General features: G+C 39.4%; 1 protein-coding gene and 1 pseudogene across 2 annotated transcripts; one reads left to right on the forward strand and one right to left on the reverse strand.

The window, feature by feature from the left end:
* The first annotated feature begins 6,857 nt into the window (after positions 1 to 6,857).
* On the forward strand, positions 6,858 to 9,573 carry LOC143536012 (uncharacterized). Its single transcript, XM_077030101.1, has 2 exons — positions 6,858 to 7,035; positions 8,327 to 9,573. Exons 1-2 carry the CDS (start codon positions 6,934 to 6,936, stop codon positions 9,344 to 9,346), a joined length of 1,122 nt encoding a protein of 373 aa, XP_076886216.1. The 5' UTR covers positions 6,858 to 6,933; the 3' UTR covers positions 9,347 to 9,573.
* An 877-nt stretch (positions 9,574 to 10,450) lies between these two features.
* LOC143535999 (uncharacterized) lies at positions 10,451 to 24,069 on the reverse strand (annotated as a pseudogene). Its single transcript, XR_013135812.1, has 6 exons — positions 24,037 to 24,069; positions 11,789 to 12,335; positions 11,565 to 11,721; positions 11,384 to 11,473; positions 11,183 to 11,230; positions 10,451 to 11,100 (listed from the first exon to the last, which is right to left on the reverse strand). The product of XR_013135812.1 is annotated as an uncharacterized LOC143535999 (transcript).
* Between the last annotated feature and the right edge of the window lie 1,895 nt (positions 24,070 to 25,964).

The following is a 25,964-nucleotide window of genomic DNA, read 5'->3' on the forward strand; positions in this document are numbered from 1 at the left end:
AGTATTTACATAGACAGGTTCACATAACAAACGAATCACATGATTAGATAAATATAATAATATATGAGGCTCGAAATCACGATTATAAAATCGAATGAGAAAAGAGTGACGTGAGAATGAGGTGAGTTTGAAGGGTTTGGGTAGTCATGTATTAAAATATCGAAATAAAATTTGTACATGTGACTCCTATTAGATAACTATGTACAACACATGTTCATAGTCCCAATTTCCAAAACGTTTGTAGGAAATCGGTCATAGGTAGTTTATGATACAAATACGGTACTATTATATAACTATGTACATCACCATGCACATAGTCCCGGTAATTAACCGGTCATAGACCACTTAAATCATGATAATAAATTGTGTAACATTAATAGTGCACTAAACGACAAAAATAGGAATAAATGAGGGATTGAATACCATTATAAATAACCATAATTCTCATTCATAACAAAACTGGGGATTTAAGGAAGTCAATACATTAGATTTAAATGAAATAGCTAAATGAAATAAACACTTTTGCGTAGCATGTCTTCATGAAGGGTTAGGCTTAGACTCGGGAACCGTTGATGTAACACACTTATACTTGAGTAGCTTGGTCACTTGAGGTTGGTTGGTTGATTGGGATTTGGTTGACTTGAATTGGTTGAATGGGTTGGGCTTGAATTGCTTGGATGGGTTGAGCTTGGATTGGTTGAAGTTGATTAACTTGGGCTTGGTAAGCTTGATATTGAGTGGTTTGAGTTGGGTAGGATTGAATTTGGTTCATGTGTGCGAGTCTTGGGCATGCATTGCGAAAATGGCTAGGGTCTCAACAATTGTAACAAGCTCTAATAGTTTAGGGCGCTTGAGTAAACGGTTGAGCATAAGGTAAGGGTTGGGTAAGATGTGAGGTAAATGGTTGCATCAAAAGTTGGTTGTGTTCACGACATGTGGTAAAGAGGTGACCAAATCGATTGCAATGGGTGCATTATCGACACTTGAGATTAGGCGAATGGTGAAAGTTACACGTATCGCATAATGGGTGGGGTCCCGTGTAGGGCTTCTTGGTGGGTTGGGCTTGCGATTGGGCCAAGACATAGTTTTGGGAATTGGACTTTCTTTTATTGTTGCGGTGGTGGGGAGAGTTGTTGTGCTTGAAGGATTCAGGCTTAGAAGACTCGGGTTTGGGAGATTCGGGCTTGGGTTCTTTGGTGGGGTCGGATGTAGGCTTATCACTGGGCTTCTTAGAATTTTTTCGCATCAAGGTCCCGACCTTAACGTGGTTTTCGGTGAGGGTACCGGCTAAGGTGATGGCATCATGGAGGGTTTGAGGGTCACGACTTAGGACGGAATCTTGGATTTGCATAGGCAAACCCGAGATGTACTTGTCGATTGAACGTTCAAGGGGAGTGACCATGTGAGGGATGCGAAGCCTCAGTTCATGGAAACGATCGTTGTAGATGGCATAATTTCCACTTTCTTGTTTCAGATTCCAAAACTCCTCTTCCTACTTCCGAAGCTCATGTTTCGGGCAAAACTTCTTGAGCATGAGTTTCTTGAGGTCATCCCATGGCAAGGCCATGGCAACATCGGCGCCAAGCGTGCGCTTCTCACCGTTCCACCAATTAAGGGCATTCTTCTTAAGCTTGCTCGAGGCGTAATTGGTTTTCTTGTCCTCGGGGCATTCACACTGGAGGAATATGCTCTCCATTTCTTCGAACCATTGGAGGAGAACGGTAGCACCGTCGATACCGAAGTATTAGGGCGGGTTGGCACCCTTGAATTGTTTGAGGGGGTAAGCAATTAGGTTCGGTGTTGTGGATGAGGTAGGGGCATTCACAGTTTGGAGTTGAGAGATGATTGTTGGGAGGGCTTCCACGATTCCCTTAGCGATGCAGGATGACATGTTACGACCTGAGTTGCCGGTACGACGGTTACGGTTGATAAGGCGGGAAGAAGACATGCTACAATGACGACACATGAAAAGTTTATTATGTTTTGAAAAAAAAGGAAAGTTGTATAACTATGTGAAATTTCGAGTTTTGTGAAAATTTATGAGAATACAAGATAAAATTTTAATAACCTTAACTTAGAGTATTGATGAAATTGATAATTTGAAAAAAAAAATTAATTGTTAACAAAATAAAAAGAAAATTTAAACAAAAATCTCATAGTTGATTTAAGAGTGTGATCGTCACATGACCACGTTTGATACAATGAGGGTAGCAGATTCGGGTACGTTTGGTGTGATATGCTTTGGCCTAATAAGTTCCACACCCTTACCGAACACTCCAGGAAGGCAACCAGGTCTCGCGGTTGATTGAGATTTATGCGCATTGCACTTCCTTAGGCTCGCAAGCCTTGGTGTCAAGGGTTCGGTAAACAAGTGCGTCCCTCATACAATTACTACATATCCGTCCCACGAATCTTCCTCAAGGAGAGGGGAGCAAAATGGTGGGATTTCTTATGAAATTTCCCATTTTTTTTAAATAAATCGTCATAAAGTTTTGAAAACAATTTTGAGAGTGAGGCATAGCCTCGGATTAAGTGTGTGATTTTGTGTACAAGAATAATATTAAATCTTTAAATAATATTTAAGATACTGCAATCAATTATATAATTCAGGGTGCAAACACGTAAAGACATATCACGTATAGGGACCCTAAGCATGCTACTAGGCCGTTATATCTAACCACCTATCTTATAGCCTTCGGCTCTGACACCAATCTGTCACACCCCGACCAAAGGCGGAACATGCTGGGGCGTAACGTATTGATTGGACAGTAGCTCGAAAGACACTAATTAAAGTGACAATAATTATTTAATTCATTAATATCAAAACAAGTACACAAATTCAATAAACAGAACAACAATTACATCATGTTTTGTATTTTGAATAATATCCTAAGGTAAAACTAAATTCTTCGATCTTGAACAATGTAACTTACTTGTACCTGTAGCATGTATAAAAATAGAGTTTGTCAACACGAATGTTGGTGAGAATACACAAGTTTTAGTTGAGATACATATATAGATAGAAACCACAATTCATATGTAAATGATGAGTATTACTATTTCTATGAAAATGTAAACAACTAAATAGATGTGGACCCGTTCTTATTGATACGAAATCAATGTACTTGGGTAAATGTATGATCATACTAGATGAGGATAGATGAGGATGAGATACCAACCACCAAACATAAAATAAACAATTAAGCACATAGAGCATTATCATAGAGCATGCAATAGTCACACATAAACATATACTGAATTGTGTTTTGAATAGATGTGGAAATAAAAATGTGTAATTTAAATAGGGTATACATGCCACCCCCAAAACTTAAAAGATGAAAAAGGGGGATATGTAAACTCACCTTAACAAGAGGATTAACAAGGATGGGATGACGCTAAACAAAAATTAAGATAAAATCGACAAGCTCCTCGGGAAACGTCAACGAAGGTTCCTAGTTATTAACGATAATACTAATTAATAATAATAAATAATTATAAACACACGCCTTATGACGGTTTTGGGATTCGATATGGTAGTGTGAAACATTAAAATATTATTAGATACACTTTCGTTAATTATAGGGTTATTATTATATTTATATTTATTGTTGTCCATGTTATTATTATTATTAGTATTATTATTATTGATTTGAATGAATAACATAAATATTATATACGATAATATATTAACGGAAAGGCATGAGATAAAATAGTTTGAGCGTGGGTAAGATACAAACACGTCTCGTTTAAGCGATTGATAAAAAGAAATTATTGTTATTTTATTTATTACATATACAACATATATCTATATATATGTATATTGCATGGTTAGTAAAAGTCCAAAGACACGAAAAACATTAAACTCGGAGTTCGTTTCTTGAAGAAAATGCATATTTAAGTATATATACATGTATTAATATCAAAATCTTGGATTAAAAGTAAATAATAATAATAATAATAATAAGTAAAAACATCAAAACCGGGCCTAGGGGGTTCGAATCCGCGCCCCTGGCCGGTTTAACACTTTGAGAAAACACACATTGGCCATCAGGCCAGCGCGTTAGTTTGATAAATCAAGGAAACTTTAAATATAAATGCATTAAGCGCAGTTTATGCTCCTCCCCAAATCAAAACCCTAGAATTTAAATTCGTTTAATTGATTATCGTTGATTCAAATTGAGTTAGGGTTATCAATTATTGACTAAAAACGACCTAACTACAAAAATTAATTACCAGAAATAATGACAGATTAAGGGAGATTGATGAACTAGGGTTTGCGGCTCCAGTTTGAGGTTGATGAGGGTCGGGACGGCTTCAAATGATGGATTGACTTAGTGTTTATGGTTGTGAGGTAATGAGGGATGTGTGGGCAAGTTTAATTGTAAAATGATCGAGTTTATATAGTGTTTTAAGGATGGCTAAGCCGCGGTTCGTCATTAACGAGTCATAGCTGTCATTGGCTGTCAATTTGTTATAGCTTACCATGTATAGAGTGTCGGTACAACGCGTTTTTGGTTAGAAAAGGATTTGGAAAGGTTAATTTCGCCGAAGATTGAGGAACAAGCAAAAGGGGGGGGGGGGGGGTATAGATTGATGGTGATGATGGGGAAAGAAGAAGATGAATTAAAATAATATTTTAATAATTTTCAGAACGGTCCTTCGGGTTTGGATGATTAATAAGTTAGAATAGAACATGAAAAAAAGGGGTGATTTTTGTACAAGTTGGATAGTTTTATTAAATAAACGACACATATACGAGTGGTGTAATAAATGGTCAATGACCAACCAGACTAATAACTTATTGGTTTTAATAAAAAAAAACGTCCGGTTAATAATATTCAAACGGGTCAAAATTCGGGCTTGAAAAATAACGAATGTTACACGTAAACCTCTTAATCCATTTAGCCCTTATCCGTTGCCAAGACTCGAATCTCCATCTCGATGGATCCATGTGGCAACATTTATAACACGCAAAATGTGATGACCGTTTAATATACATGATTCTATAGGTTAATTTTGGATCATGTAAGATAGAGAGTGTCACCCTTATAAAAAAGCATGAACGCATGCCAAACTATAGCTAGATTTTGTAATTTGAATAAATTTCTTTTTTCTTAGAGCATCCATATCCTAGTTGGTAAAAATTCTATCCTCCTAAATAGCAAAAAAAAAAAAAAAAGACCTAAAAGACACCTACAATCCATTCTTTGAACTTTAAATCTTATACTTAAAATTATATGAAAAACTACATTGAATTGGTATATCTACCAATCCCATATTCATATTTATAATTATACCGAATAGGAGGTGAGATGGTTGATATTCAATCGGATAAGTTTAATATATTCATCATCATCATCATCATCATCATCGTACTCAGTATATCCCATCAATAGTAAAGCTATGGTAGGGTCTGAGGAGGGTAAGATGTAGACAATTTAATATATTATGATTATTAATTAAATTATATGGAATCATTTAAAGGCTACCAAATTTTCAGACATCTTCATATATTAATTATTCGCATAATTTCTCAGGACAAGGTTAAAGGAAACGGAAAATAAAGCGCACGCCTTTCATTACCCTAACTCACTCATAAAACTTCTCAATTACAACAATAACTTCCACAAATGGCTTCTGATAAGCTGGGACCCATAATATTTTTGCCGATAAACTCAAATCCTTTGCAAAATCCACACGACACTTCCACAAAATGATCTAACCATAATAGTTATCAAGGAACTTAAATCTGAACAAGCTTAAATCAAAATTAACATCAACAATCATAAGTGTGATAAAATCAAACTTATTTCATACTTACACAATACAAGAATCTTCGACTAGGGTTTCCTTCGATCCGGGAAAACTGATAACAAGTCCCTACACCACAAGAGCATCTCACCTCCGATTGATCATATGTGTGTGACCTCGATTGTTTGGAAGATGAAGACGAATATTGAGACATTAGGGATTCAAATCAACCGTCGAGATTGAGATTAGGGATCACTGAGGGTTCGAGAGAGACGAAGATATGGTCAACAGGTCAAAATGATATCAAGACAGTGTATTATTGAAGCCTTAGGGGGTGAAAGGGTGGTCATTTCAACACATTCCTAACATGTCAAAATGATGACAAGACAATGTATTATTGAAGGCTTAACGAGTCAACACATGGTCAACTGACGGAGGGAGTCGTTTTAGCTAGGGCTGTCATAACATGTCGGACACGACACGATAAGACATGATGATCTGTTGTACTAAACACGAACACAACACGATAACTAATCGTGTCATTTTTTTCCAAACACGAACAAGAACCTGTTTAGTAAAAGGTTAACATGTTAAGACCTGTTAAGGGACATGTTTAAAGACACAATGAATAATACATGTGTAACAAAACAAAATTTTCAAAACAAGCATAAAAGTCTTAATAGATAATCCATAACATAGTTGTAACAAAAAAAACAAATCCATAACATATTAGAAACAAAAGACGAGAAATACATAACATATTTGAAACAAAAAAAACATAGATGCAAATCATAACATCCATAAAAAATATAACATCGAGTTCTAAGGGGCATTAGTTAAAAATGTATATATATTTATTTTTTAAAAATGAAAATCTATACAGATTACTAAAAGGTTAACAAGACTTTAACCTGTTATGACACGAATTTAAATATGTCTTATTTAAATCGACTTATTTAAAACACAAAACTTGTTAAGCTAAAACAAAACCTTTTAAAAAATACATCATGTCATATTAACAAGTCCGTGTTATAAATCAATGGCCTTGGTTTTAGCCCGCCCAAGAGGACACACAAATTGAGAATTATTATTCTCTAAATAATATTATTTCCATTCTCAGTATCTTCAACTCTTTACCCCTTAACTGTCATTCACACCGAACCCTAATTCAATTCCCGTCAAATGTCTTCCGATAAGCCGGAGTCCGTCACCGACAAACTCAAATCCTTTGCAAATGTCTTCCTTGACAACCTCGGCTTCTCCAAACCTAGTCCTTCGCCTCCGGTATTAATATTATCACCCTCAAACCTTAATTTCATCAATTATTTCCATTTATCTTTAATTTCAATATATATTATAATTTGTACTCTATGCTTCCTGTTTTCACGGTAGATGATATTATGATGTCATTTTATCCACAACCCGAAACTCGACATGAATAACTATTAACCCGAACACGAAAGTACATTTTTAATGGGTTTCGGTAATCCTGAAAAATCCCGTTTGACCTAGTTGACCGTAAGAATTTATGCAGTTAATATAAGTGATATATCGGTTATTGGTCCCCCAAGCAATATGTCGGTGTACCGATATCATCGGTGTTATTTGACCGATATTGACTGTTCTCTGGATGCCTTGTTTGATGTCGGCTGGCTCGGAGGAAAATTTCATGGCTTACGATTATATCGTGTTTTAAATATTGTAGTTTTGAGTTTTGATATTGTTATTAAAATTATGCATGTTTACGTTTTTATATGTGTATATAAATTCTGCGTGATATTAAAATTTTTCGAGATCCCACTGCGATAACCAATTACTGTATAACTGCGTAGGTAAGAAATGCTATTGTATCACCGATTCATATTCTGCTACTTCTGTGTTATAGGGGTGTGCAAGAAACCGAAAAAACCGATTCGCAACCGAAAAAACCGAAAAATCCAAACCGAAAAAACAGAATCGAAAAAAAACCCGATGGTTTGGTTTTATGTTTTTGCAAAATCCGAACTAACGGTTTGGTTTTGGTTTTGCATATAATACAAGCCGAAAAAACCGAACCGAACCGAGTTCCTATTTTTTTGTTTTTTTATGTTTTATATTAAGTAATTTATAAGAATTTAATAAATATGTAGCTCAAATATTTTTGGTCAAATATATAATAGGCTATTACTTTACAATTAACAAAATTATTTATACCTAAATTCATTATTTTTTGCCAACTTCTTTTTCGGCCTAAAATTTTCAAGCTCAAATGGCAAAAAACCGAACTGAAACCAAAACCAAAACGAAAACCGAAACCGAAAAACCGAAACCGAAGAAACCGAAGTTTTGGTTTTCGGTTTGGTTTTAGCTGAAAACCGCACCGAACCGCACCACGCACATCCCTACTGTGTTATATCAGCGATTCCAGATTGTCAGTAACATATTTTACCCCGATTCCAATCCCATCGAATCTATTATTATTATTATTTTAGTCTACTTTAATTCCACCGATCACTCAAGTGATATGATTATTTATTGATGTTACCTGAGTTTCACACAATTAGTTATAAATTGATTGATTGTAACATGTTTGCAGATTGAAATTGATATCTTGAAGCGGTTGCAACGGGAGGCGTTTGCGGATATTATGAAGCTGAGGGACCGGCAGGATAAAGTGGAGCGAATACTGTCTTTAAAGTCATCTAACCCGAGTCCGGTTGGTGAAACGAGTACTCGTGTAAGGGGAGAAATAGAGGCATTGGGGATGGTGTTGATGGTTGACGGAATTAACGAAGATAATCAAGAAGCTATTAACCGAATCGGGATTAAAACTGGTGTGAATTCTCGGTTTACTTTTGAAAGCAAGGTTCGGGAGGAGGATTCGTTGACCGCTGAGTTTGTGGCGAAAGGTCAACTTGACGGCCCGCTTTCGTTAGCAAAGGTGGTGTATTCTGCAAATGTTGATGATGGGTGCTCGTTGGTTGCGGTTCCGTTGGGTGCTAAATGCAGCGACGTTGGTCATTCGTTTACCGGACCTCCATTGTTGAATGAACATATCGGTAGTGGTGTCGGGGTGACCGTGAAAAAGTCAAATTGTATTACTTCGTTGGCTCAGTTCGTAAACAGTCATTCGTTAACCACTTTCGGGCAAGTTTCGTATAAACTTCCGTGGAGTACGAAGGTCTCTTTATTGGGTTTAAAGAAAACACACAAAATTTCAAGTCAAAATGCTTCGTTTGGCCAACTTACTCTACCAATCGGTTCGCTTAGGCGTCATCAAGAACCGATCGAAGCGAGTGACGGTTCAGGTGGGTCCGCAGCTATGGTTATTGAGTCGGATATTGATTCGAGCACTAAAGTTGAAGGGTGGGTCGAGATGAATAGTTTGGATCCTAGATACTTGCAGTGGGGCGTGTCGATGACTGATCTACCCGATGATGATATTGGATGGGGGTTCAAACTTGGCGGTTCGAATGTTTGGGATCATTATCAGCTTGAAGCATTTTGTAAAGCGAAATTTGGGGAAAAGCTTTTGTTAGAACCGTCGCTTTTGTTTGTGAAAGATGGTTCTACGCAATTTCCTGCGTTGGTTATCAAGTCTAATTGGTCTTTTTGATATTTTTTGCAACCTCTTTAACATATTAACTAATTGTCGAATGCGGGTTTTTCTCAGAGAATGTAACTATTCATCAATGTACAATCTTCTTTGCTTATGGTGGAGTTGGACCCTTTTAAGAGTTTATGATATTTAACAAAGTTATGATTTTTTTATTTTTTTGGCTTGATTCACAGTGTCAATCTGCATAAATGCTTCTTATTGCCTTCTACAGTTAATCTCAAACTATGTAAATAGAATATATATATATATTTTTATTTTAATGTTTTACCCTTCAACAATAGTGATGGAGTTGCAGGCTTCCAGATGGTGATCTGATTACTCATCTCTTCGTTGCAACTTTCATCGCTACTCCAACCCTGTTTTGGTTTAGTTTAATCAGACGGTTGGGATGCAATTTCATTTAATCGAAAGCTCTAACAACACGTCAATGCCATGTTCATCCAACCGAGTTATGACTAAAAATAGGTTCGGGTTATAACTATATAAAATTTACCTTAATGTCCTTGAAATTAAAACAAGTTAGTGTCGTGATGGTGCACGTCAATGTGATGGTTCGGGTCTATTTTTTAGTTTCTTTTTCATTTTAAAATAGCTTTGTAATGTTTTTTTATAATTTTTAAATATAATAGTATATAGAAGTTCTAATAAACCATCATAAATTCATAATGATCCAATTAATATCAAAATATATAAATAAGCAACTTTGTTATGGTTTGACTGGTTTAACCAAACGAGTTACCCAGTTTGACACATGGTGAATTGACCCGTTAACTAATATGACTCGTTTTGACTTGTTACCCAATCTTACCCGCTCTGTTTTAACCTAATACTAAATTTAACACCAGCCATTTTGACCAGTAAGTAAAGATATATCCAATCTGACCTGCTCTTTTTTAGCCTAATACTAAATTTAACACGAGTCACTTTAACCAATAAGTAAAGATATATGTAGAAGCGAGACATAATACAGTGATGAAAACAGACTTCGTTATCACTTATGTAATTTCAATGAGCGAGTTCATTTGATGTATCACATTTGTTTGATTACAGGTTTTGGCAACGAGGAAAATGTTCATGTCGTTCTTTTTGCGCGTAAAAAATGTTGCTTTATGCACTTGGTACATGAGAAGTTGAAAAAACATAGTAAACAAACCAAAACTCAACACAAAACAAGCTATTATAACATTCTAATACAAATGTCAGTATGTCCAAAAGTCAAAAGTACCATAAAACTCAACTCTTCAAAAAGACATGTAAGAATCCAGTACAAAAAGATTTAAACCAGCAAATAATGGTTAATATTCATTCATCTTTGAAAACACCAGCAGCAAGACTCCCAAAAGCATCTGATTCTAACCTCCACCAATCATCAATCACCACTCACTCACCAAGTTGCATATAATATGGCAAACTTAAACTATAAAAACCATCAAAACTCATTAGCCAATAATCCAAAAGCTCTTCTTTTTCAGGCACCCATTTTACCTATTTACTGAAAACTGCAAAATCTGAGCACAGTCAAAGATCATAAATAAGATGTTGACTTTGACTGCATAAACAAAAGTTTGACTTTAACATCAGTGGTCCTCATTGCTGACATCCCCATTGGCCAGCACTTGTTCTTTGTTACCGGGCCCGTCTTCGATCGTAAGCATCTGTAGTGAGGCTTCTTCAACCGTGTTGTTCTCGGTTACTTCACGACGAGTATGTACCCATTTTTTCCAATCAGCACGTCTTCTTACCTTCTCATCCTGCAACGGTAAACAACATTTAGTCATAATAATAACGAAGATATAAACAAATAACTTCATTTGAACGTCGTGAGAGAGTCACCTGAATTTCAACGGTACTTGAATCTTTTAAGATATTCATAGCTTGCATCTGGAATCATGTTTAATAAAAAACACATGAATCAACCACAAGCAAGTAATATTAAATCAATGATACCTTTTCAGATTTTGCTTCATAATATACAACATAAAAAATGACAAACGAAAGATCTTACAAAAAAATCGCAAGTAAAAATTTACTTACTCTAGGAAAACCAGCTATTAATGTGAGAGGTACCCATCCTTCTTCATCCATATGAGACCTCAAAAGTTGTCTTTTACCAAATTATCATCGCTGCGGTTAACAAATATACTTCATTAGATACACATAAGAACAAATTCATCTTTTGACATTATGATAAAAACAGTAAAAGTGTAAAACTCACCTGAAATAATATTCAATCTGTTTAAGTATCTCATCATGCAAAGACGCATCCGTATCAGACACCGAAGAAACCGAAGGTCCAGGTGAAAGAACCGGCGCACCACCCCTGTAAGGAGCCGGAGCCAGTGTCGGAAAATATACATACGATGCACCCATTTCTACACAAAATTCAAAATTATTAACATTTAAACATAATATCAAGAAACCGAATCAAATAAAACTTACCATAACCAATCGGAGCACCATACGGTCTTAACGGTGGAGGAACCAAAAAAGGTGGACGAAAATACCCACGATAAGGCGGGGGCGGTGGCGGGACCATTTGATGAGGCGGCACATGAACATTACTTACAGCAGGACATCTCGGTCCAGGCACATGAACATTACTAACAGCAGGACCACTCGGCCCACTCGGACCATGGTGCTCACGCCTTCCCCCATAACCATTATTAAAAGGCCGAGGACCAAAGTTATTATTCCTTCGCCCCGGGTGCCGGTTAAATGAGTGATTAACAGGTCTCGGGGACCAATTACTCGGCTTAAACGGTGGAGGTGGTGGTTCGGGAATTGCGGGTACCAAATTACCATACATGTCAAACAAAGGAAACGGCAGCGGAAGTGGCGGTGGCTGCGGCGGCCTGACGTAGCTGCTACCGCCGCCAGCAGCTCCACCGCGTTTAATCGGTTTCTGGCGGTGGTTCGGGTTAAAGTTATGGTTAGGGTTTGAATTGGGTTTTGCTTGTTTTGGTGGTGGTTGTGAAATTATAGGTGCCTGTAATAATATTGAAGAAACACTAGGCGACCCGGGGCAGATTACGGATAATCTGGGGGTTAAGTAATGTTTCTCACGAGGATGAGGTCCAGCAGAGAAGGTTGTTCTTCAGGTGACCTGCAAAACAGACACCGTAAGCTCGTCACTGAGAAGGGGGGGGTTCCTCCTTGTGACCACCCTCCGGCGTGAGAATCAGACTAGATTGCTCTGTATATTAAGAGATTGCTAGATAAGATAATGAGATATCAGATGATGTCCTTACCATTCCAAGGAGTTTGAGTATTTATAGCCGAAGGTAGGTTTCCTAGAAGGTACAGCCGGCTGACTAGTATTCCTGTTCTACCAACAGTGGGCTATGCACAAGCCATGCTGGTTGGTGGATAGGCTGCGGCCGACAGTGACAAGGTCGGCTGTATACTGTTCCTTTACTGCCGGCTATGCACTGTTCCACCAACTGTAGGCTGCGCACGTCCCACAGTAAGGGTTGGTGAGTAGGCAGCGGCTAATAGTGACAAACAGTACTAGAGGGTGCACCTCCTCGTACTGTTGTCGGTGAGCTGTCACCCTGTGATTGGTTCATGGGCGTCTGGCCAGATCGTCTGTTTTGCCCATACCTTGGTAGGTATAGTACAAAAGATCTTCCAGAAGCATACGGACTGGCTCATTTGGGCGGGAGTATTCCCGCCTTGCTCATTCCTTCAGGTGACTACTGAAGTAGCAAGAGTTAGTGCCTTGTGCGTGTAGCCTTGCTATCAGTGCGGGTAGCCTTTCCTGATGGCTTGTATCCGCAGCTGCGGGGACAGGCGGAGTACTTTACCATTGGGAGGCTTTTCCTGCGGGAACAGCTTGCGTACTGCGCGTAAGGACGTCACGTCTCTGAGCATGGTGGGTCCTGCGGATCCAGTTGGTTTCTGCGCGGACGTCTCTCTTCAAGGTGAGTCCTGCGGGTCCAACTGGGCTCTGCTGGGACCTACCTCTTCAAGTCCCCCCAGTCCAATGTTCTTCTCATGAATGTTTAATAAAGTGAGGTGAACTTTTGGACTTAAGCAAAGGGTTTTGAAAAGGGTTTAGTTTTAAGGTTTTCCATGGGGATTCTTTCCGCGGAAGTCCTAATGTCACTTGCAGAAATTCCCGACTTTCCTGCTTGATCTTTGGGTATGATGCGGGTAGGTCTGTAACCTCCTCGCAAGTCAGGAGCGTTGAGTCCCACTTGTGTGGATTCTCCATGAGGTTTTGGTAGTTTTGAACATAGTGATCAATTATGTTAAAACCACCAATTCCATCTTGGAGCTTCAAACAATGTAGTTCTCGACGTTCTCGCTATGCGGGGATGTTATTCCCGTTTCCGCAAGCGTGGCCCAGAAGATCCTTCCTGGTTTGAATTCCCTGCGGAGTGCTAAGTATGTGAAGGGTTTTGCCTTGACACTGTACCCGCACCTGTCTTACAGTTACTTGGTTGCCAAGGTAAGGGGTATTTTCCCGCTTACTTTTGAATCTTTTTTTTTTTTTTTTTTTTGAAATTTTTGAAATTCGAAGAGTTGGTGAAAGGATAAGAACAGTCCAAACTGCTGAAACGTCGTGCGACGGTTTCTTCTGACTGTGTCAGGACGTGCAGGAAGTTATGGTGACGTGACAGTACCTGGTCATTCCAGACGCTTTTTCAGGCGCGTGGGCGCGATTTTTCGGGCGCGTGGCCGCGAAATTAATGGTACGCGTCCTTTCAACAGCTGTTGCCAGCTTGTTTTTTGCCACGTGTCATAGTTTCATTGCACCTTCGATTTCTCTCTCTTCCGCATTAAATTCATCGCATTAATTGCGATTAGTATATAAAGGGGGAGAGGGTTCTTTGTAATCCACACTTTCACTTCTCTTCATCTTCAAAACGATTTCCAGCGAATACTCACCTTTTCAGTCGAGCATTCTCTTGAAATCGTTTTCTTCTTTCATATCTGCAAGATGTCGTCTCACGATCTTGAGGCTACAGCCCAGGAGGCTGGGGTGTACGTCGATGACAAGAGTACTGCTGGCGAGTGCCAGTGTGCTCTGCCTGTCGATCTATATCAGTACATCGTCAGGAAGTTCATGCTCTAGTCTCTCGAGCCTGAGTTTCCTGAACCCCATCAGACGGTGTATGATGCTACCAGAGGCAAGATCGGGGTATATGCTGCATTCTTTGTCTATGGGAATCTTAGGTTCCCGTTGACAAAGTTTGTGTACCGTGTCCTATAGAGGCACGGTGTACACCTGACCGAGGTGCACCCGATGGCGATCGCGAAGATTCGCCACTTCGAGTGGGTGTGCCGGATTCTGGGCATTGAGCCCTTCGTCGACCGCCTGATGACCTTCTACTCTTGGAGGTGCATCCAGGGGTGGTATACCCTGATAACCCGGATCAAGGGTTTGAAGATTTGCGCAACCGAGCGGAGTCTTCGTTCATGGAAGCGGGAGTTCTTTTTCATCTCCGCTCGCGCCATCCCCCTTGCCATGAAGTTCAAGAATGGGCAGGCACTTCCCAGCCTTCACGCCTCCAACTACCAGGAGGCGGAATGGTTCTCGAAGATATCCCGAGTCCAATCTCCGGTTTACCGCTTTGCGGAGTCCGGGATGGTGATGCTCGGGATGAGCCGGGTATGGAAGGATGCGGATGCGCAAAAGATCCCGATCGTCCTCGAATACGGTTTGAACTCTGTTCCTTACGGTATGCTCTGTTTTCTTTGTTTATATAGGTTTGTCTTCTAACTGCTTTTCTTTTATTTCAGATGGGAACGACTTGCAGTCGCTCCTGTACCCGCGGGAGGCTGACAGTCCGGCTCGGATGGGTACTCGTGCTCTAGATGAGAACGAGTTGCCCATCCTAGAACAAACGGCGGATCGGTTCGTGGAGGTCTACCCGCTAGGCCACGAGATCCTGAGCGCCAGGCGGCCAGGTAAGGCGTTATTCAACCCTCGACCCCTCAATGCTGAAACCTCTGCTGGAATTCCTTTAATCTTATGTTCTGATGAGGAATCCGCAGATGGTCCTCCATTGGTGCGGAAGAAGAAGGCCGCCGGCGGGAAGGGGAAGGAGAAGGTGGCCTCCACTGCCGATCCGGTGCCTCGGTCTGACTCAGAGGCCGAGAGCGAGGAGGTGGCGGGGATCCCCAAGGAATGGCTTCTTCGAGAAGCGTTGTCTCAGGTAAGCTTTTCATGTCTTTACGCTTTTCTTTGTAAATAGAAAAGGTTTTGATACTTGTATTTTTTTTTGTAAGTTGTGCATCGGGTCTTCACGGAGACGTCTTATGACGATGCTATGAGCACAGCCCTCAACACTTCTCATGAGAATGGGGAAAAGGCCGGCTTCCTGCTTGGTCTAGGGTTTGTTGAGAAAGGCATCCCGCCTTCCAACTTCCCTTTGTATGATGTGGATACTGAAGCTGTTTATGACCAAGCAGTGAATCAGTATGCCGCCTTCCCGCATCCGGTGGTGGAGAAGGTAAACGAAGTCGCTGCTGCTGATGATGGGCTAGCTATCCTTAAAGCTTTCCTTGAACCGCCACGCTCTACTGATGGTGCGGGTCCAAGTAGAAGTGGTCCTGAAGCATGATCCTGAAGATCCCTTTCCACCATTAGCGTAGATTTTTGTTTTTTTGTATAGCTTCTTTTGTATGCTGGTATGCACCCAGCAATCTTTGTAATATTTGAATTTTGATGGAATAAAGATTGTGATAATTCTTTGCCTTGTTTATTTTACGCATGTTTTGATCTAACTTAGCAATTTCTTTAGTACTTAGATAAGTTAACTTTTTAACGTGGCAAATTATAAGTTTGTTTCGCTTCCTCTTTCATCATTGTGCGGGTATGACCGTCACTTACACTTAGTAGGATGGCTTAACTTTACTTATATCTGACCTGCGTGGAAGTTTTCCTCATCTTTTCCTTTGAAATTTTCTAAGTGTTCAGAATAAGTTAACCTTTGGACGTGGTAGATAATAGGTTGAAGTTTTGCCTCCTTATTCGTGATTGTGCGGGTAGGACCGTCACTTGCACTTACAAGGATGGCTAAACTTTACTTACATCTGACCTGCGTGGAGGTTTTCCTTAAAACTTGAAATTTTTACCGTTGTGTTTATGCGGGTTTTGCCGCCTTCCACACGTAACGACTTACTTCTTCCCCTATTTATTCGGTGAATACCGGCACATCAGTGTGGGAAGTTCATAAGTATAAAGGTAAGGCTATCAACACATTGTGAAAGGAGAATCATTTCCATTAGAAGTGGCTCTAGGCCTTTTCTTTACAAGTTTGGAATTGATCTGCATATAACATTTGCGTAATTGAGCTCCATTCCATGTTCTTGGGATGGGAGTGCCATCGAGCCTTTCGAGCCGGTATGCGCCCTTTCCCAGAACTTCTTTGATAATGTATGGCCCTTCCCAGACCGGGGCCAGCTTTCCTGGGCGTTCTTGGTTCGAAGCCTCGTTGTTACGCAGTATGTAGTCTCCTATATTGAAGTTGCAGAGTTTTACCCGCGTGTTGTAGTACTTTTGCATTTGTCGCTTGTAGTTCTCTTCACGCACTGCGGCTAAGTCTCTGCGTTCCTCGGTTAGCATAAGGTCTAACCGTCTTTCCACATCATTGTCTTCTGGCTGAATCAAGACCCTTGGTGAGGGTAAACCAATTTCGACCGGGACCATGGCTTCAGTGCCATAAGTGAGACTGAACGGGGTTTCTCCCGTACTGGCCTTCTTCAGCGTTCTATTTGCCCAAAGGACGTGCGGAAGCTCGTCCACCCAGCCGGATCTGTGTTCCAAGACTATTTTCTTTATGCCTTCGACGATGCTCTTATTTGCTCTTTCCACCTCACCATTACCTTGCGGGTGTGCCACTGAGGTAAAGGTGTGGGTGATTTGAAGTTCTTTCAGCCACTGTTGTAGCTTCTTGTCAGCAAAGTTGGTGCCGTTATCGCTCACCAAATTCTGTGGAAGTCCAAAACGACAAATAATAAATTCCCAAATAAATTTTTTGATATGTTTCGCGGTTGTTTGGGCTAAGGGTTTTGCTTCTATCCACTTGGTGAAGTAGTCGATGGCTACCACTAGGAACTGAACATTTCCTGCTGCTGTAGGAAATGGGCCTGTCACATCGATGGCCCACTTCTGAAATGGCCATGAAGAGGTGACTGGAACAAGTTCATTCTTCGGGCGGTGCGTGTTGGGTGCGTAGAGCTGACAAGACCTGCATTTTCTAATGTATGCCAGCGCATCCGTATGCATCCCCGGCCAAAAGTATCCCGCGTTGTTTAGCTTAGCTACAACAGCGCGTGGGCCTGCGTGTACTCCATTGATGCCTTCGTGTACTTCCCTTAGGAGGTAGTCAGCATCTTGGCTGTCCACGCATCTTAAGAGTGGGCCAAGAAAGTTACGTCTGTAAAGGATGTCATCGATGAGTTGATAATTCAATGCTTTACAGCGTAGTTTTCTTGCCTGTGTTTTTGACTCTGGTAGTGTACCTGCCGCGAGGTATTTTATTATTGGTGTCATCCACGTTTCTGTGCCGGTTTGGATGACACAAATTTCCTTGTGCGGGACCGAAGGTGCCTCGAGGAGTTCAATGCGGATGTCTTTTCCCAAGTGGGTGAAGGCTAATGATGCAAGCTTGCTTAACGCATCCGCAGATTTGTTTTCACTACGCTTGACGTGTATGACTTTGCAGTCGTTGAAATCGCGCATAAGGGTTTTTGCTTGTGCGAGGTACAGGGCCATTGTGTCGTTCACGGCCGTGTACGTCCCGTTGATTTGATTGGCTACTAACATGGAATCCACGTGGGCTTCCAAGTGTTTCACTCCCATCTTACGCGCAATTCTCAGCCCAGCCAAGAATGCCTCATACTCGGCTTCGTTATTCGTACTTGGAAAATCCAGTCGAATAGCGTAGGTGTATTCTTGGCCTGCTGGGTTGGTTAGTTTCAGCCCTGCGCCTGAACCCTCGTTACTGGCTGCTCCATCAGTGTAGAGTCGCCAGACATCATTGATGTCTTGTGCTGGAGAGGGTTGAGCCTCTTCCTGGCACTCTTTTTCCCGCGATGCAGGCACTTCCGCAATAAAGTCGGCCAAAACCTGGCCTTTTATGGCTGGTCTTGGCTTATACTTTATCGCGTACTCCCCCAACTCAATTGCCCATTTGGCTAGGCGTCCCGATAACTCGGGTTTGCGTAGAACGTTTGCAAGTTTGAAGTTGGAGAGAATGGTGATTGGGTGACCCTGGAAATATCGTCTTAACCTGCGTGAAGCGTGTATAAGTGCTAAGACTAATTTTTCGAGGGTAGAGTACCGGGTTTCTACGTCTGTTAGGATACGGCTGACATAATAGATTGGCATCTGGATGCCTTTTCGCTCTACTAGCAGGACTGCCCCGGTTGCTCTATCTGTTGCGGAAAGGTATAGGATTAACTCCTCTCCCGCTTTTGGTGCTGTGAGCGTTGGGAGTTCGATCAAGCGTGACCGAATCTCCTGAAAAGCTGCTTCCGCTTCTGGTGTCCAGCGGAAGTGCGTTTTCTTTAAACAGTTTCTCAACGTTGACACGAAAGGAAACGACTTATCCGCGTGGTTTGCCAAAAAGCGGTTAAGTGCCACTAGTCGTCCATTCAGTGTCTGAGCCTGTTTGATGGTAGTAGGTGATTCCATTTTGATAATGGCTTCGACCTTTTCAGGGTTCGCTCTGAAGCCATCTTTAGTGACGATGACCCCCAAGAACTTCCCTTCTTCCATTCCAAAGGCACACTTGCCCGGGTTGAGTTTCATGTTTATCTTCCTAAGCGTGTTGAAAGTTTCTTCGATGTCTTTCAACATCGCTTCTGCGTCAGGGCTTTTGATGACCAAGTCATCCATGTAGACTTCCAAGTTCCTCCCAATTTGGGCATGAAACTGGTTGTCCATCAGGCGTTGGTATGTGGACCCGGCATTCTTAAGTCCGAATGGCATCATTTGGTAACAAAATGTGCCATCGGGCGTCCGAAAAGCGGTTTTGTCCTGATCATCAACGGCCATGTGGATTTGATGGTACCCCTTATACGCATCCAGGAAGCATTTAAGGCGAAACGGTGCTAACGAATCCACCTTAAGATCAATTTCGGGTAACGGATAACAATCTTTGGGGCATGCTTTGTTTAAGTCCTTGAAATCTATGCACATGCGCTATCATGCGCTATTGTTTGTTATTCTTCGGCACCATAACGGGATTTGCAACCCATGTTTGATATCTACTAACGCGTACGATGCCTGCGTCAAGGAGTTCCTTGACTTGGGTTCTACACGCGTTAGTTTGTTCTAGCCCCATTACTCTGCGCTTTTGTACGACTGGCGTAACAGCCGGATCGCATTTGAGCTTATGCTCTGCCTTACTTCGGGGTACACCAGTCATGTCAGCTGGTGTCCACGCGAAGATGTCAGCGTTTTTCTGTAATAAGCGCTTGAGTAAGGTGCGTGTGGGATCAACAACTGTTGGGCCAATGGAAACGGCCTGGTCAGGGTATTTGCCGTTGAAGGCCCATCTTTCCGGTTCGGTGATGGTTGGTTTAGCCATCTTTGGTTTGGGTTTAGATGAGACAGATGCGATGCATACCTGGGGAATGCCGGTGATCACCGCTACACCCTCAGCTGTTGGCCATCCCATCATGCCGTGGACTGAAGATACCACGGCGTTGAATCTTGCCATCCCGTCTCTTCCGAAGAGAATGTCGTATGTGTGGTGTGGCTTCCTCATTACGACAAAATCCACGTCTTCTGTGCGTGAGTGATTCCCGTCCGTAAGAGTGACGGGGAAAGATAGGATACCCAGGGGGGTGTTTGTGCTGCCGTCGAACCCTTCCATCGAGGCGTGGACCCAGGGAGAAGGTAGGGTTTTCCGAGCGGAGGGGCTGTTGGCGCCGCCGGAAGGAGTGATTGAAGAATCGGCTGTCATTAAATTGGGGGATTAGGGTTAATGGGTTAGGGTTTTGGTATTTAGGGTTAATGGAGAAGAAGAAGAAGAGACATTGGTGTGGAATTAATTATTATTATTATTATTATTATTATTATTATGAAATTAGGGTTTGTGAATGAGAGAGAGAGAGAGAGAGAGAGAGGGTTAGTGACGAAGTCGTCGTCAGCCAGCCAACAAATGCTTACTTGTATTCAGTCTTTCTTTCATCAAGATTTTGCGGAATAATAATAACAATATTAATAATAATTAATAATAATATTAGAGAATGAGAAACGGAAAGTGGAAGGTTGGAATTAATGAAACGGAGGGGTTCCTCAGGGTTGGATATTACTATTAGTGTGAGGTTTGGGCCCATTGGGTTTTCTTAATGGGCCTGGCTCAAGTTGAAATGCTTAAGGAAAGTGTAGATGAGGTGGTTCTACAAATATAAACGTTTTGGTTTGAGGTTGAGGTGGGAGAGTGGGTTTTTTTTAAGAATCGGAATCAGGTATAAACTGATTTCGGGTTTGGTTAACAAAAGTCACGAGATGGTTCTGGGTATGGTCGAGTTTTAGACTAGGTTTTGACCGGGTAGAAGTGGACGTTGTTCTAGCGGGTCCATATCTGTTATGATCCAGGTACAGTTTATTCAAGAAACCAAAACTTGTTTTGTAGCGCAACGGGTAAGACCAAGCCCCGTTCTGAGTTAGGTCCAGAACTAAGTTTAATGGCCACCTTTAGTTCTAGCCTCTATGTCGGGATGGGGAAGGGGGTGGGGTCACCTTGTTTTTGGAAGGTTTTCTCCTACAGGAGTTTAATTTAAAGCATTAAATAACTGAGGACAATTGAAATTTGATATGTCACAAGTAGACTCTATAAAAAAGAGGTAAAAGAATAACGCTATTTAGTTATCTTACCATGTACTACGACTTTAGTTTCGATTACCCGGATGTTTCTCAAAGCCCAACACACAAATTGTCCTATCTAAACTAGCTTAACTTTAGAAATCTCATTTCATCCATAACCAAATTACTAAAAACATTTTGATGGTGTTTTGAGGTTAAAGAGACTTCCTTAAGGTGTCACAAATAGTATAAAGAGACTTCTCAATGTATTATATGGCAAGTGCTCTCACATGCCTTCCCAATCCCCGCGTTACAATCCTCATGTGTAACGCTAAAATTGAGGTGTTAGTGTCACTAACACCTCAATTTTTTGAAATATAACTTGCTTATAGTGTCAAAATTGCTACTTATATTAACAAATATTGAATGGATCGAAATTAACCTAACTTGCTAACATGTATATATTTATTTGAATTAATTTTAACAAGATAAAATTGGAATAGGTGGAAAAAGTTAAGAAACAAAAATTACAAAATATGTATTAATTCTAAGGTTTGCTATGCACATTAATTAGTGTTTAAATGCATCAATCAATGATTATGCAAAAGTTCAGAGTGATTCCTCATAAATTACATAATGTAGTTGAAAGTGTCTAGTGGGAATGATCATCTTGTTGGAACCAAGTTAAATAATAAACAAGTATTAATAACTTAGAATGGATGAATAATGAATTGTTGGTAGTTAAAACACCGTCATTTGGGTGTGTGAAGTAATGATATACTGTGATATAACATGGATGGTTATTGTTGATTAATGAAACAAAATAAGTTTTATGATAGTAATCAGCATGACATGAAGATTCAATGAGTTGAAAAAACCCTTATGTGTTGAAATGGGAATATGACGTGTTTCGAGAATCTGATTATTGACATGTTATGAGTTTGACTTCAGGAAGCCAAGATGTGTGTGGGAGAATTCAAGATACAATCAATCCTACATGCAAAGAGCTTAAGATGAGTGGTTACTATCATACACGTTGCATTGCAAAGCTGGTGGGAGATTGTAAAACAAACAAGAGAAGATAATTATAGAGTAAAACTCTGTAGATTAATAACGTTAGGATCGAGATACTTCATAAATTTAGCAAGATATTATTATATCGATAAATTAACAAATTATTAATTTAAAGAGTTAGTTTATATTCGTGAACTCGAGAACTTGACGGCACAAAATGGATGTGAATGAGTTGCTGGATTATCTAGGTGAAAATAATGAATGTTACGAGGTTCAAAGCATTGAAGAAATTATGACAGATACCGTTCAAAATCCAGCTAATGATCGATGAAGCTGATGATGATTTAGTACCTTTGGAACCGGTCACTCGAAAAGAAGCATTAATGGCAACAATTTTTTATTGCAATATGAGATTACAACGCCTCAACTCTTAAGTGCAATGAGGAGATTTAAAGATGAACTCAATATAGATTTGAAGTTCATAAAAAAACAAGTGTCAGTATATTCAAATTTTACTAGACAATCATATAATTTTGGAATATTTTAGTAATTATTAATTTATAGTTTCGTTGGGACCAATATATATACATAGGGATTTCAAAAAGAATTATATTGTTTATTATTTTATCTATTGAGGTCTAATTTTGTACTAATCTCAAGTTGGCACCGGACAAAGTATTAATTTTATCGAGGTTATTAATTTATCGAATATTAAATTATAGAGGTTCTACTATATTGTCGCTTAATCATATACTCATTGAAGCTCACCATATCATCATTAATATTATCTCTTAGCTGCACATAGAGGTTTATATGTGCAACTAATACGTAGACAAATTATAAGCCCATGATTGAGTTTATGATATACTTTCTTGTTTGGCTAGTTTTTTCGCTAAAGAGGAAGTGATAATACATACTGAATATGTCCTATTTGTTAACAATCATCACAATTTCACAAAATGTTTATAAAAAACTTGTTACTTCGACTTATGTTGTTGCGTTTAATGATGAAAGATGATAAAACAATTAAGAAACGTTAAGTAGTGAGTTAGACGAAGAAAGATAGTAAGAGATCAAAGAAACATGAAGTAGTAATAGTTATATGAAGAACAATGAAAAGTGAAGAAAAAATGTAAAAGAAAAGGAAGATTCCACCCAGGGATGAGATTGGTATCGTACCAGCACCGACCAGTCCTGGTCCTAAAAATCGTAAATTATTGGTACCTGTACCGGTACCGAAATCTTCGGTTAGGTATCAGGACGGTACTGGTAAAATAATCGGGAAAATACCGGTATCGAAACTCAAAACTTTGGTACCGACTGTACCAAATCGGACACTACATATTTTAGGTCACGTTTTAGAATTTTTGATAGAAGGAGAACCATCAAAGGTTAGAGAGATCGTTATTTTTCAGCGTTTCTACATCAAAGTAGCTTATCCGACCATCACTGGCTTATCATCACTTGATCGTAACTAAGACCAGGGTTCGATTAATTATTTGGTAGTTAAACTTTGTTATACATAACCGGTGTTAATTTGTGCATTTGAACGTTTTATTAATCGTGTGCATGTGATCTTCGTTCATTGTTGTGTTATATATATATGTTGCATTGATTGGAGTTGAGTTACCCGGCCAACTATGTCAACTCCTTCGTAGTTAGCTTAGTTAAGAATGTATTTCAATTTGCATGATAGTCATAAGAATTGTCATCCTTATATATTTACCAGTTTGGTTGAGTTTAAAACGTGTTTTACTTAAATAACCAGTATTATCGTGTATATTTATTATTAACATGTTCGTATTTGTGTTTGAGATACAATACATGATAAGTTTTTGTGTCGTGTACAAGTATACATGTTTCATATTCGTGCCTTATAATGCACGAGTATACACGATATACTAGCCTTAAGTTTCACAATCAATGTCTTACCAACCATTCTACAAGTACGCCGTACTTAAATGAACCGATAATACCACTAGTAGAAAAACAAGTTTTTGATGCGGTGAAAATGAGCTTGATGCGGTTTTTAACCGCGTCAAAAAATGGGGCCTCAAAAGCTATACTTACTTTTAGACGCGGTTTTGGAAACCGCATCAAATGCTTCAAAAACCGCATCAAATGCTCCACTCTAATTTCCAAAGAATCATTTTTAGCCATCCTTTTAAACCGCGTCGAATACCTTCTAACGGCAACGAATAAACAACTCACCTTTCAAAAAATATATTTTTTAGCCACTCGCAAACCGCGTCAAATGAGCATTTATAATATGTTATTATGGCGCCAAATCCAGATTTTAACCTCCCAAATCTATTTAAACCGCTCAATATTATCAACCAAATTAATCCACCAAAATAACACAATTAACCAAAATGCATTCAATCCAGAATTTTACAATATAAACTTCAAAATATTGCAAGACCAAAATGCATTAAATCCAAAACCGTCAATCTATTAAACAAACTACAAATCTAAATTACAAGTACTTCTAATCAAGTATACCAAACTTCATATAAAAGCCCGGCATCAAGTTCTCAAGTAAGTTGTCGATCTCTGTTTCGGTAACAAACGTCATGTCGTGCACCATCTTAAAAAGAAACAAAATAGATTAAGTTAGCATTTAAAAAAATCAAACAATTATAAATATAAAATACTTACAAGGTCAGAAAATTTGTTTTGATAAGTATGCACAAAATCAAACATGTATTTAAGCACCATGAAACCACATTCCCAATTGGATGGTTGTTGTTGACACTACAATAAATTAACAATTAATTATTTAAAACTTAAAAAAATAAATCAACTAAGAAATATAAATCATACCGGAACCATTGTCCATGTAAAGTTGATCTCACTAAGAGCAGACCGAATTACTTCCGAAAGAAGATATTTAGATTGATCAATATTTCCCGCTATCATTAGAGAATCTAAAATATATACTCGTGCCTTTTTGGGGATTATAACGAATAGGGACCAGTGATTGCTAAAAAAAAAGCTTAGAGAATAATTAAGTACTGATAAAATAAGGAAAAACTAATTGAAATAGACTAATAAGTAAAAAAATATATAAATATAATACTCGTCTAAATATGGTGCAAGAAAGTATTCTCTATCTTCATGAAAGCTACATAGACCGGAGACATGTTCTTCAACTTCCGCGCGATTTGAACGGCACCAATCACCGGTGATCGTATTCGCATTAAAAGAAGGCGCATCGGTTGAAATTTTGAACTGACGCCTCATGAAAGTACCTTAAATCAAGAAAGGAAAATGTATAATTAACTTACTTAATTCACTTACATCTAAAAATTGTTATATTACCAAAAAAAAAAATAACTTACATTGTAAACCAGAAAATGATAGTGACATCAACCCATCCATTGACAAAAAGCTGTAAAATCGCTTCAGATTCAATAAAGCAGATTTGCTCGGTAATAAACATCCCGGAAGCTGCAGAACAACTCATTTCGGTAGACCAAATGTTCCCGATATGTTTTTCTAATCGACGGGCCATATTTTGATGCCATGCAGGTCTTTCTTTAATCTTCTCCAAACCTATCTTTACTCCTTTGGACTGTAAATCTTTATATGTATGTTTAGCTACAGCTTGGTTTCCTTTACCTTTAGCCTTAATTTGTTATAATATAAAGTAATAAAACAAACAAACTAATGTAATATAAACTACCTCAGGTCTGTAGCCTTGAACACTCGTTTCAATATCACAAGTGCGTGTTTGGAGTGAGGTTTGAAATTGACTAGATGCATTGTGAGTTGAGGCATTTAAAATCTACAGGTAACAAAAAATATTATAATGAATACTAATATAATAAAAAG

This window comes from Bidens hawaiensis, unplaced genomic scaffold (assembly GCF_021521415.1).
Source record: "Bidens hawaiensis isolate Kalapana, Puna unplaced genomic scaffold, B.hawaiensis_p1.1 tig00010731_1, whole genome shotgun sequence".
Taxonomy (NCBI): Eukaryota; Viridiplantae; Streptophyta; class Magnoliopsida; order Asterales; family Asteraceae; genus Bidens; species Bidens hawaiensis.

Excerpts from the sequence above, each read along its gene's own strand:
- LOC143536012 (XM_077030101.1), top strand. The coding sequence starts at position 6,934 with ATGTCTTCCGATAAGCCGGAGTCCGTCACCGACAAACTCAAATCCTTT. Across the intron at positions 7,036-8,326 it reads AACCTAGTCCTTCGCCTCCG|ATTGAAATTGATATCTTGAA; the intron begins GTATTAATATTA and ends ACATGTTTGCAG.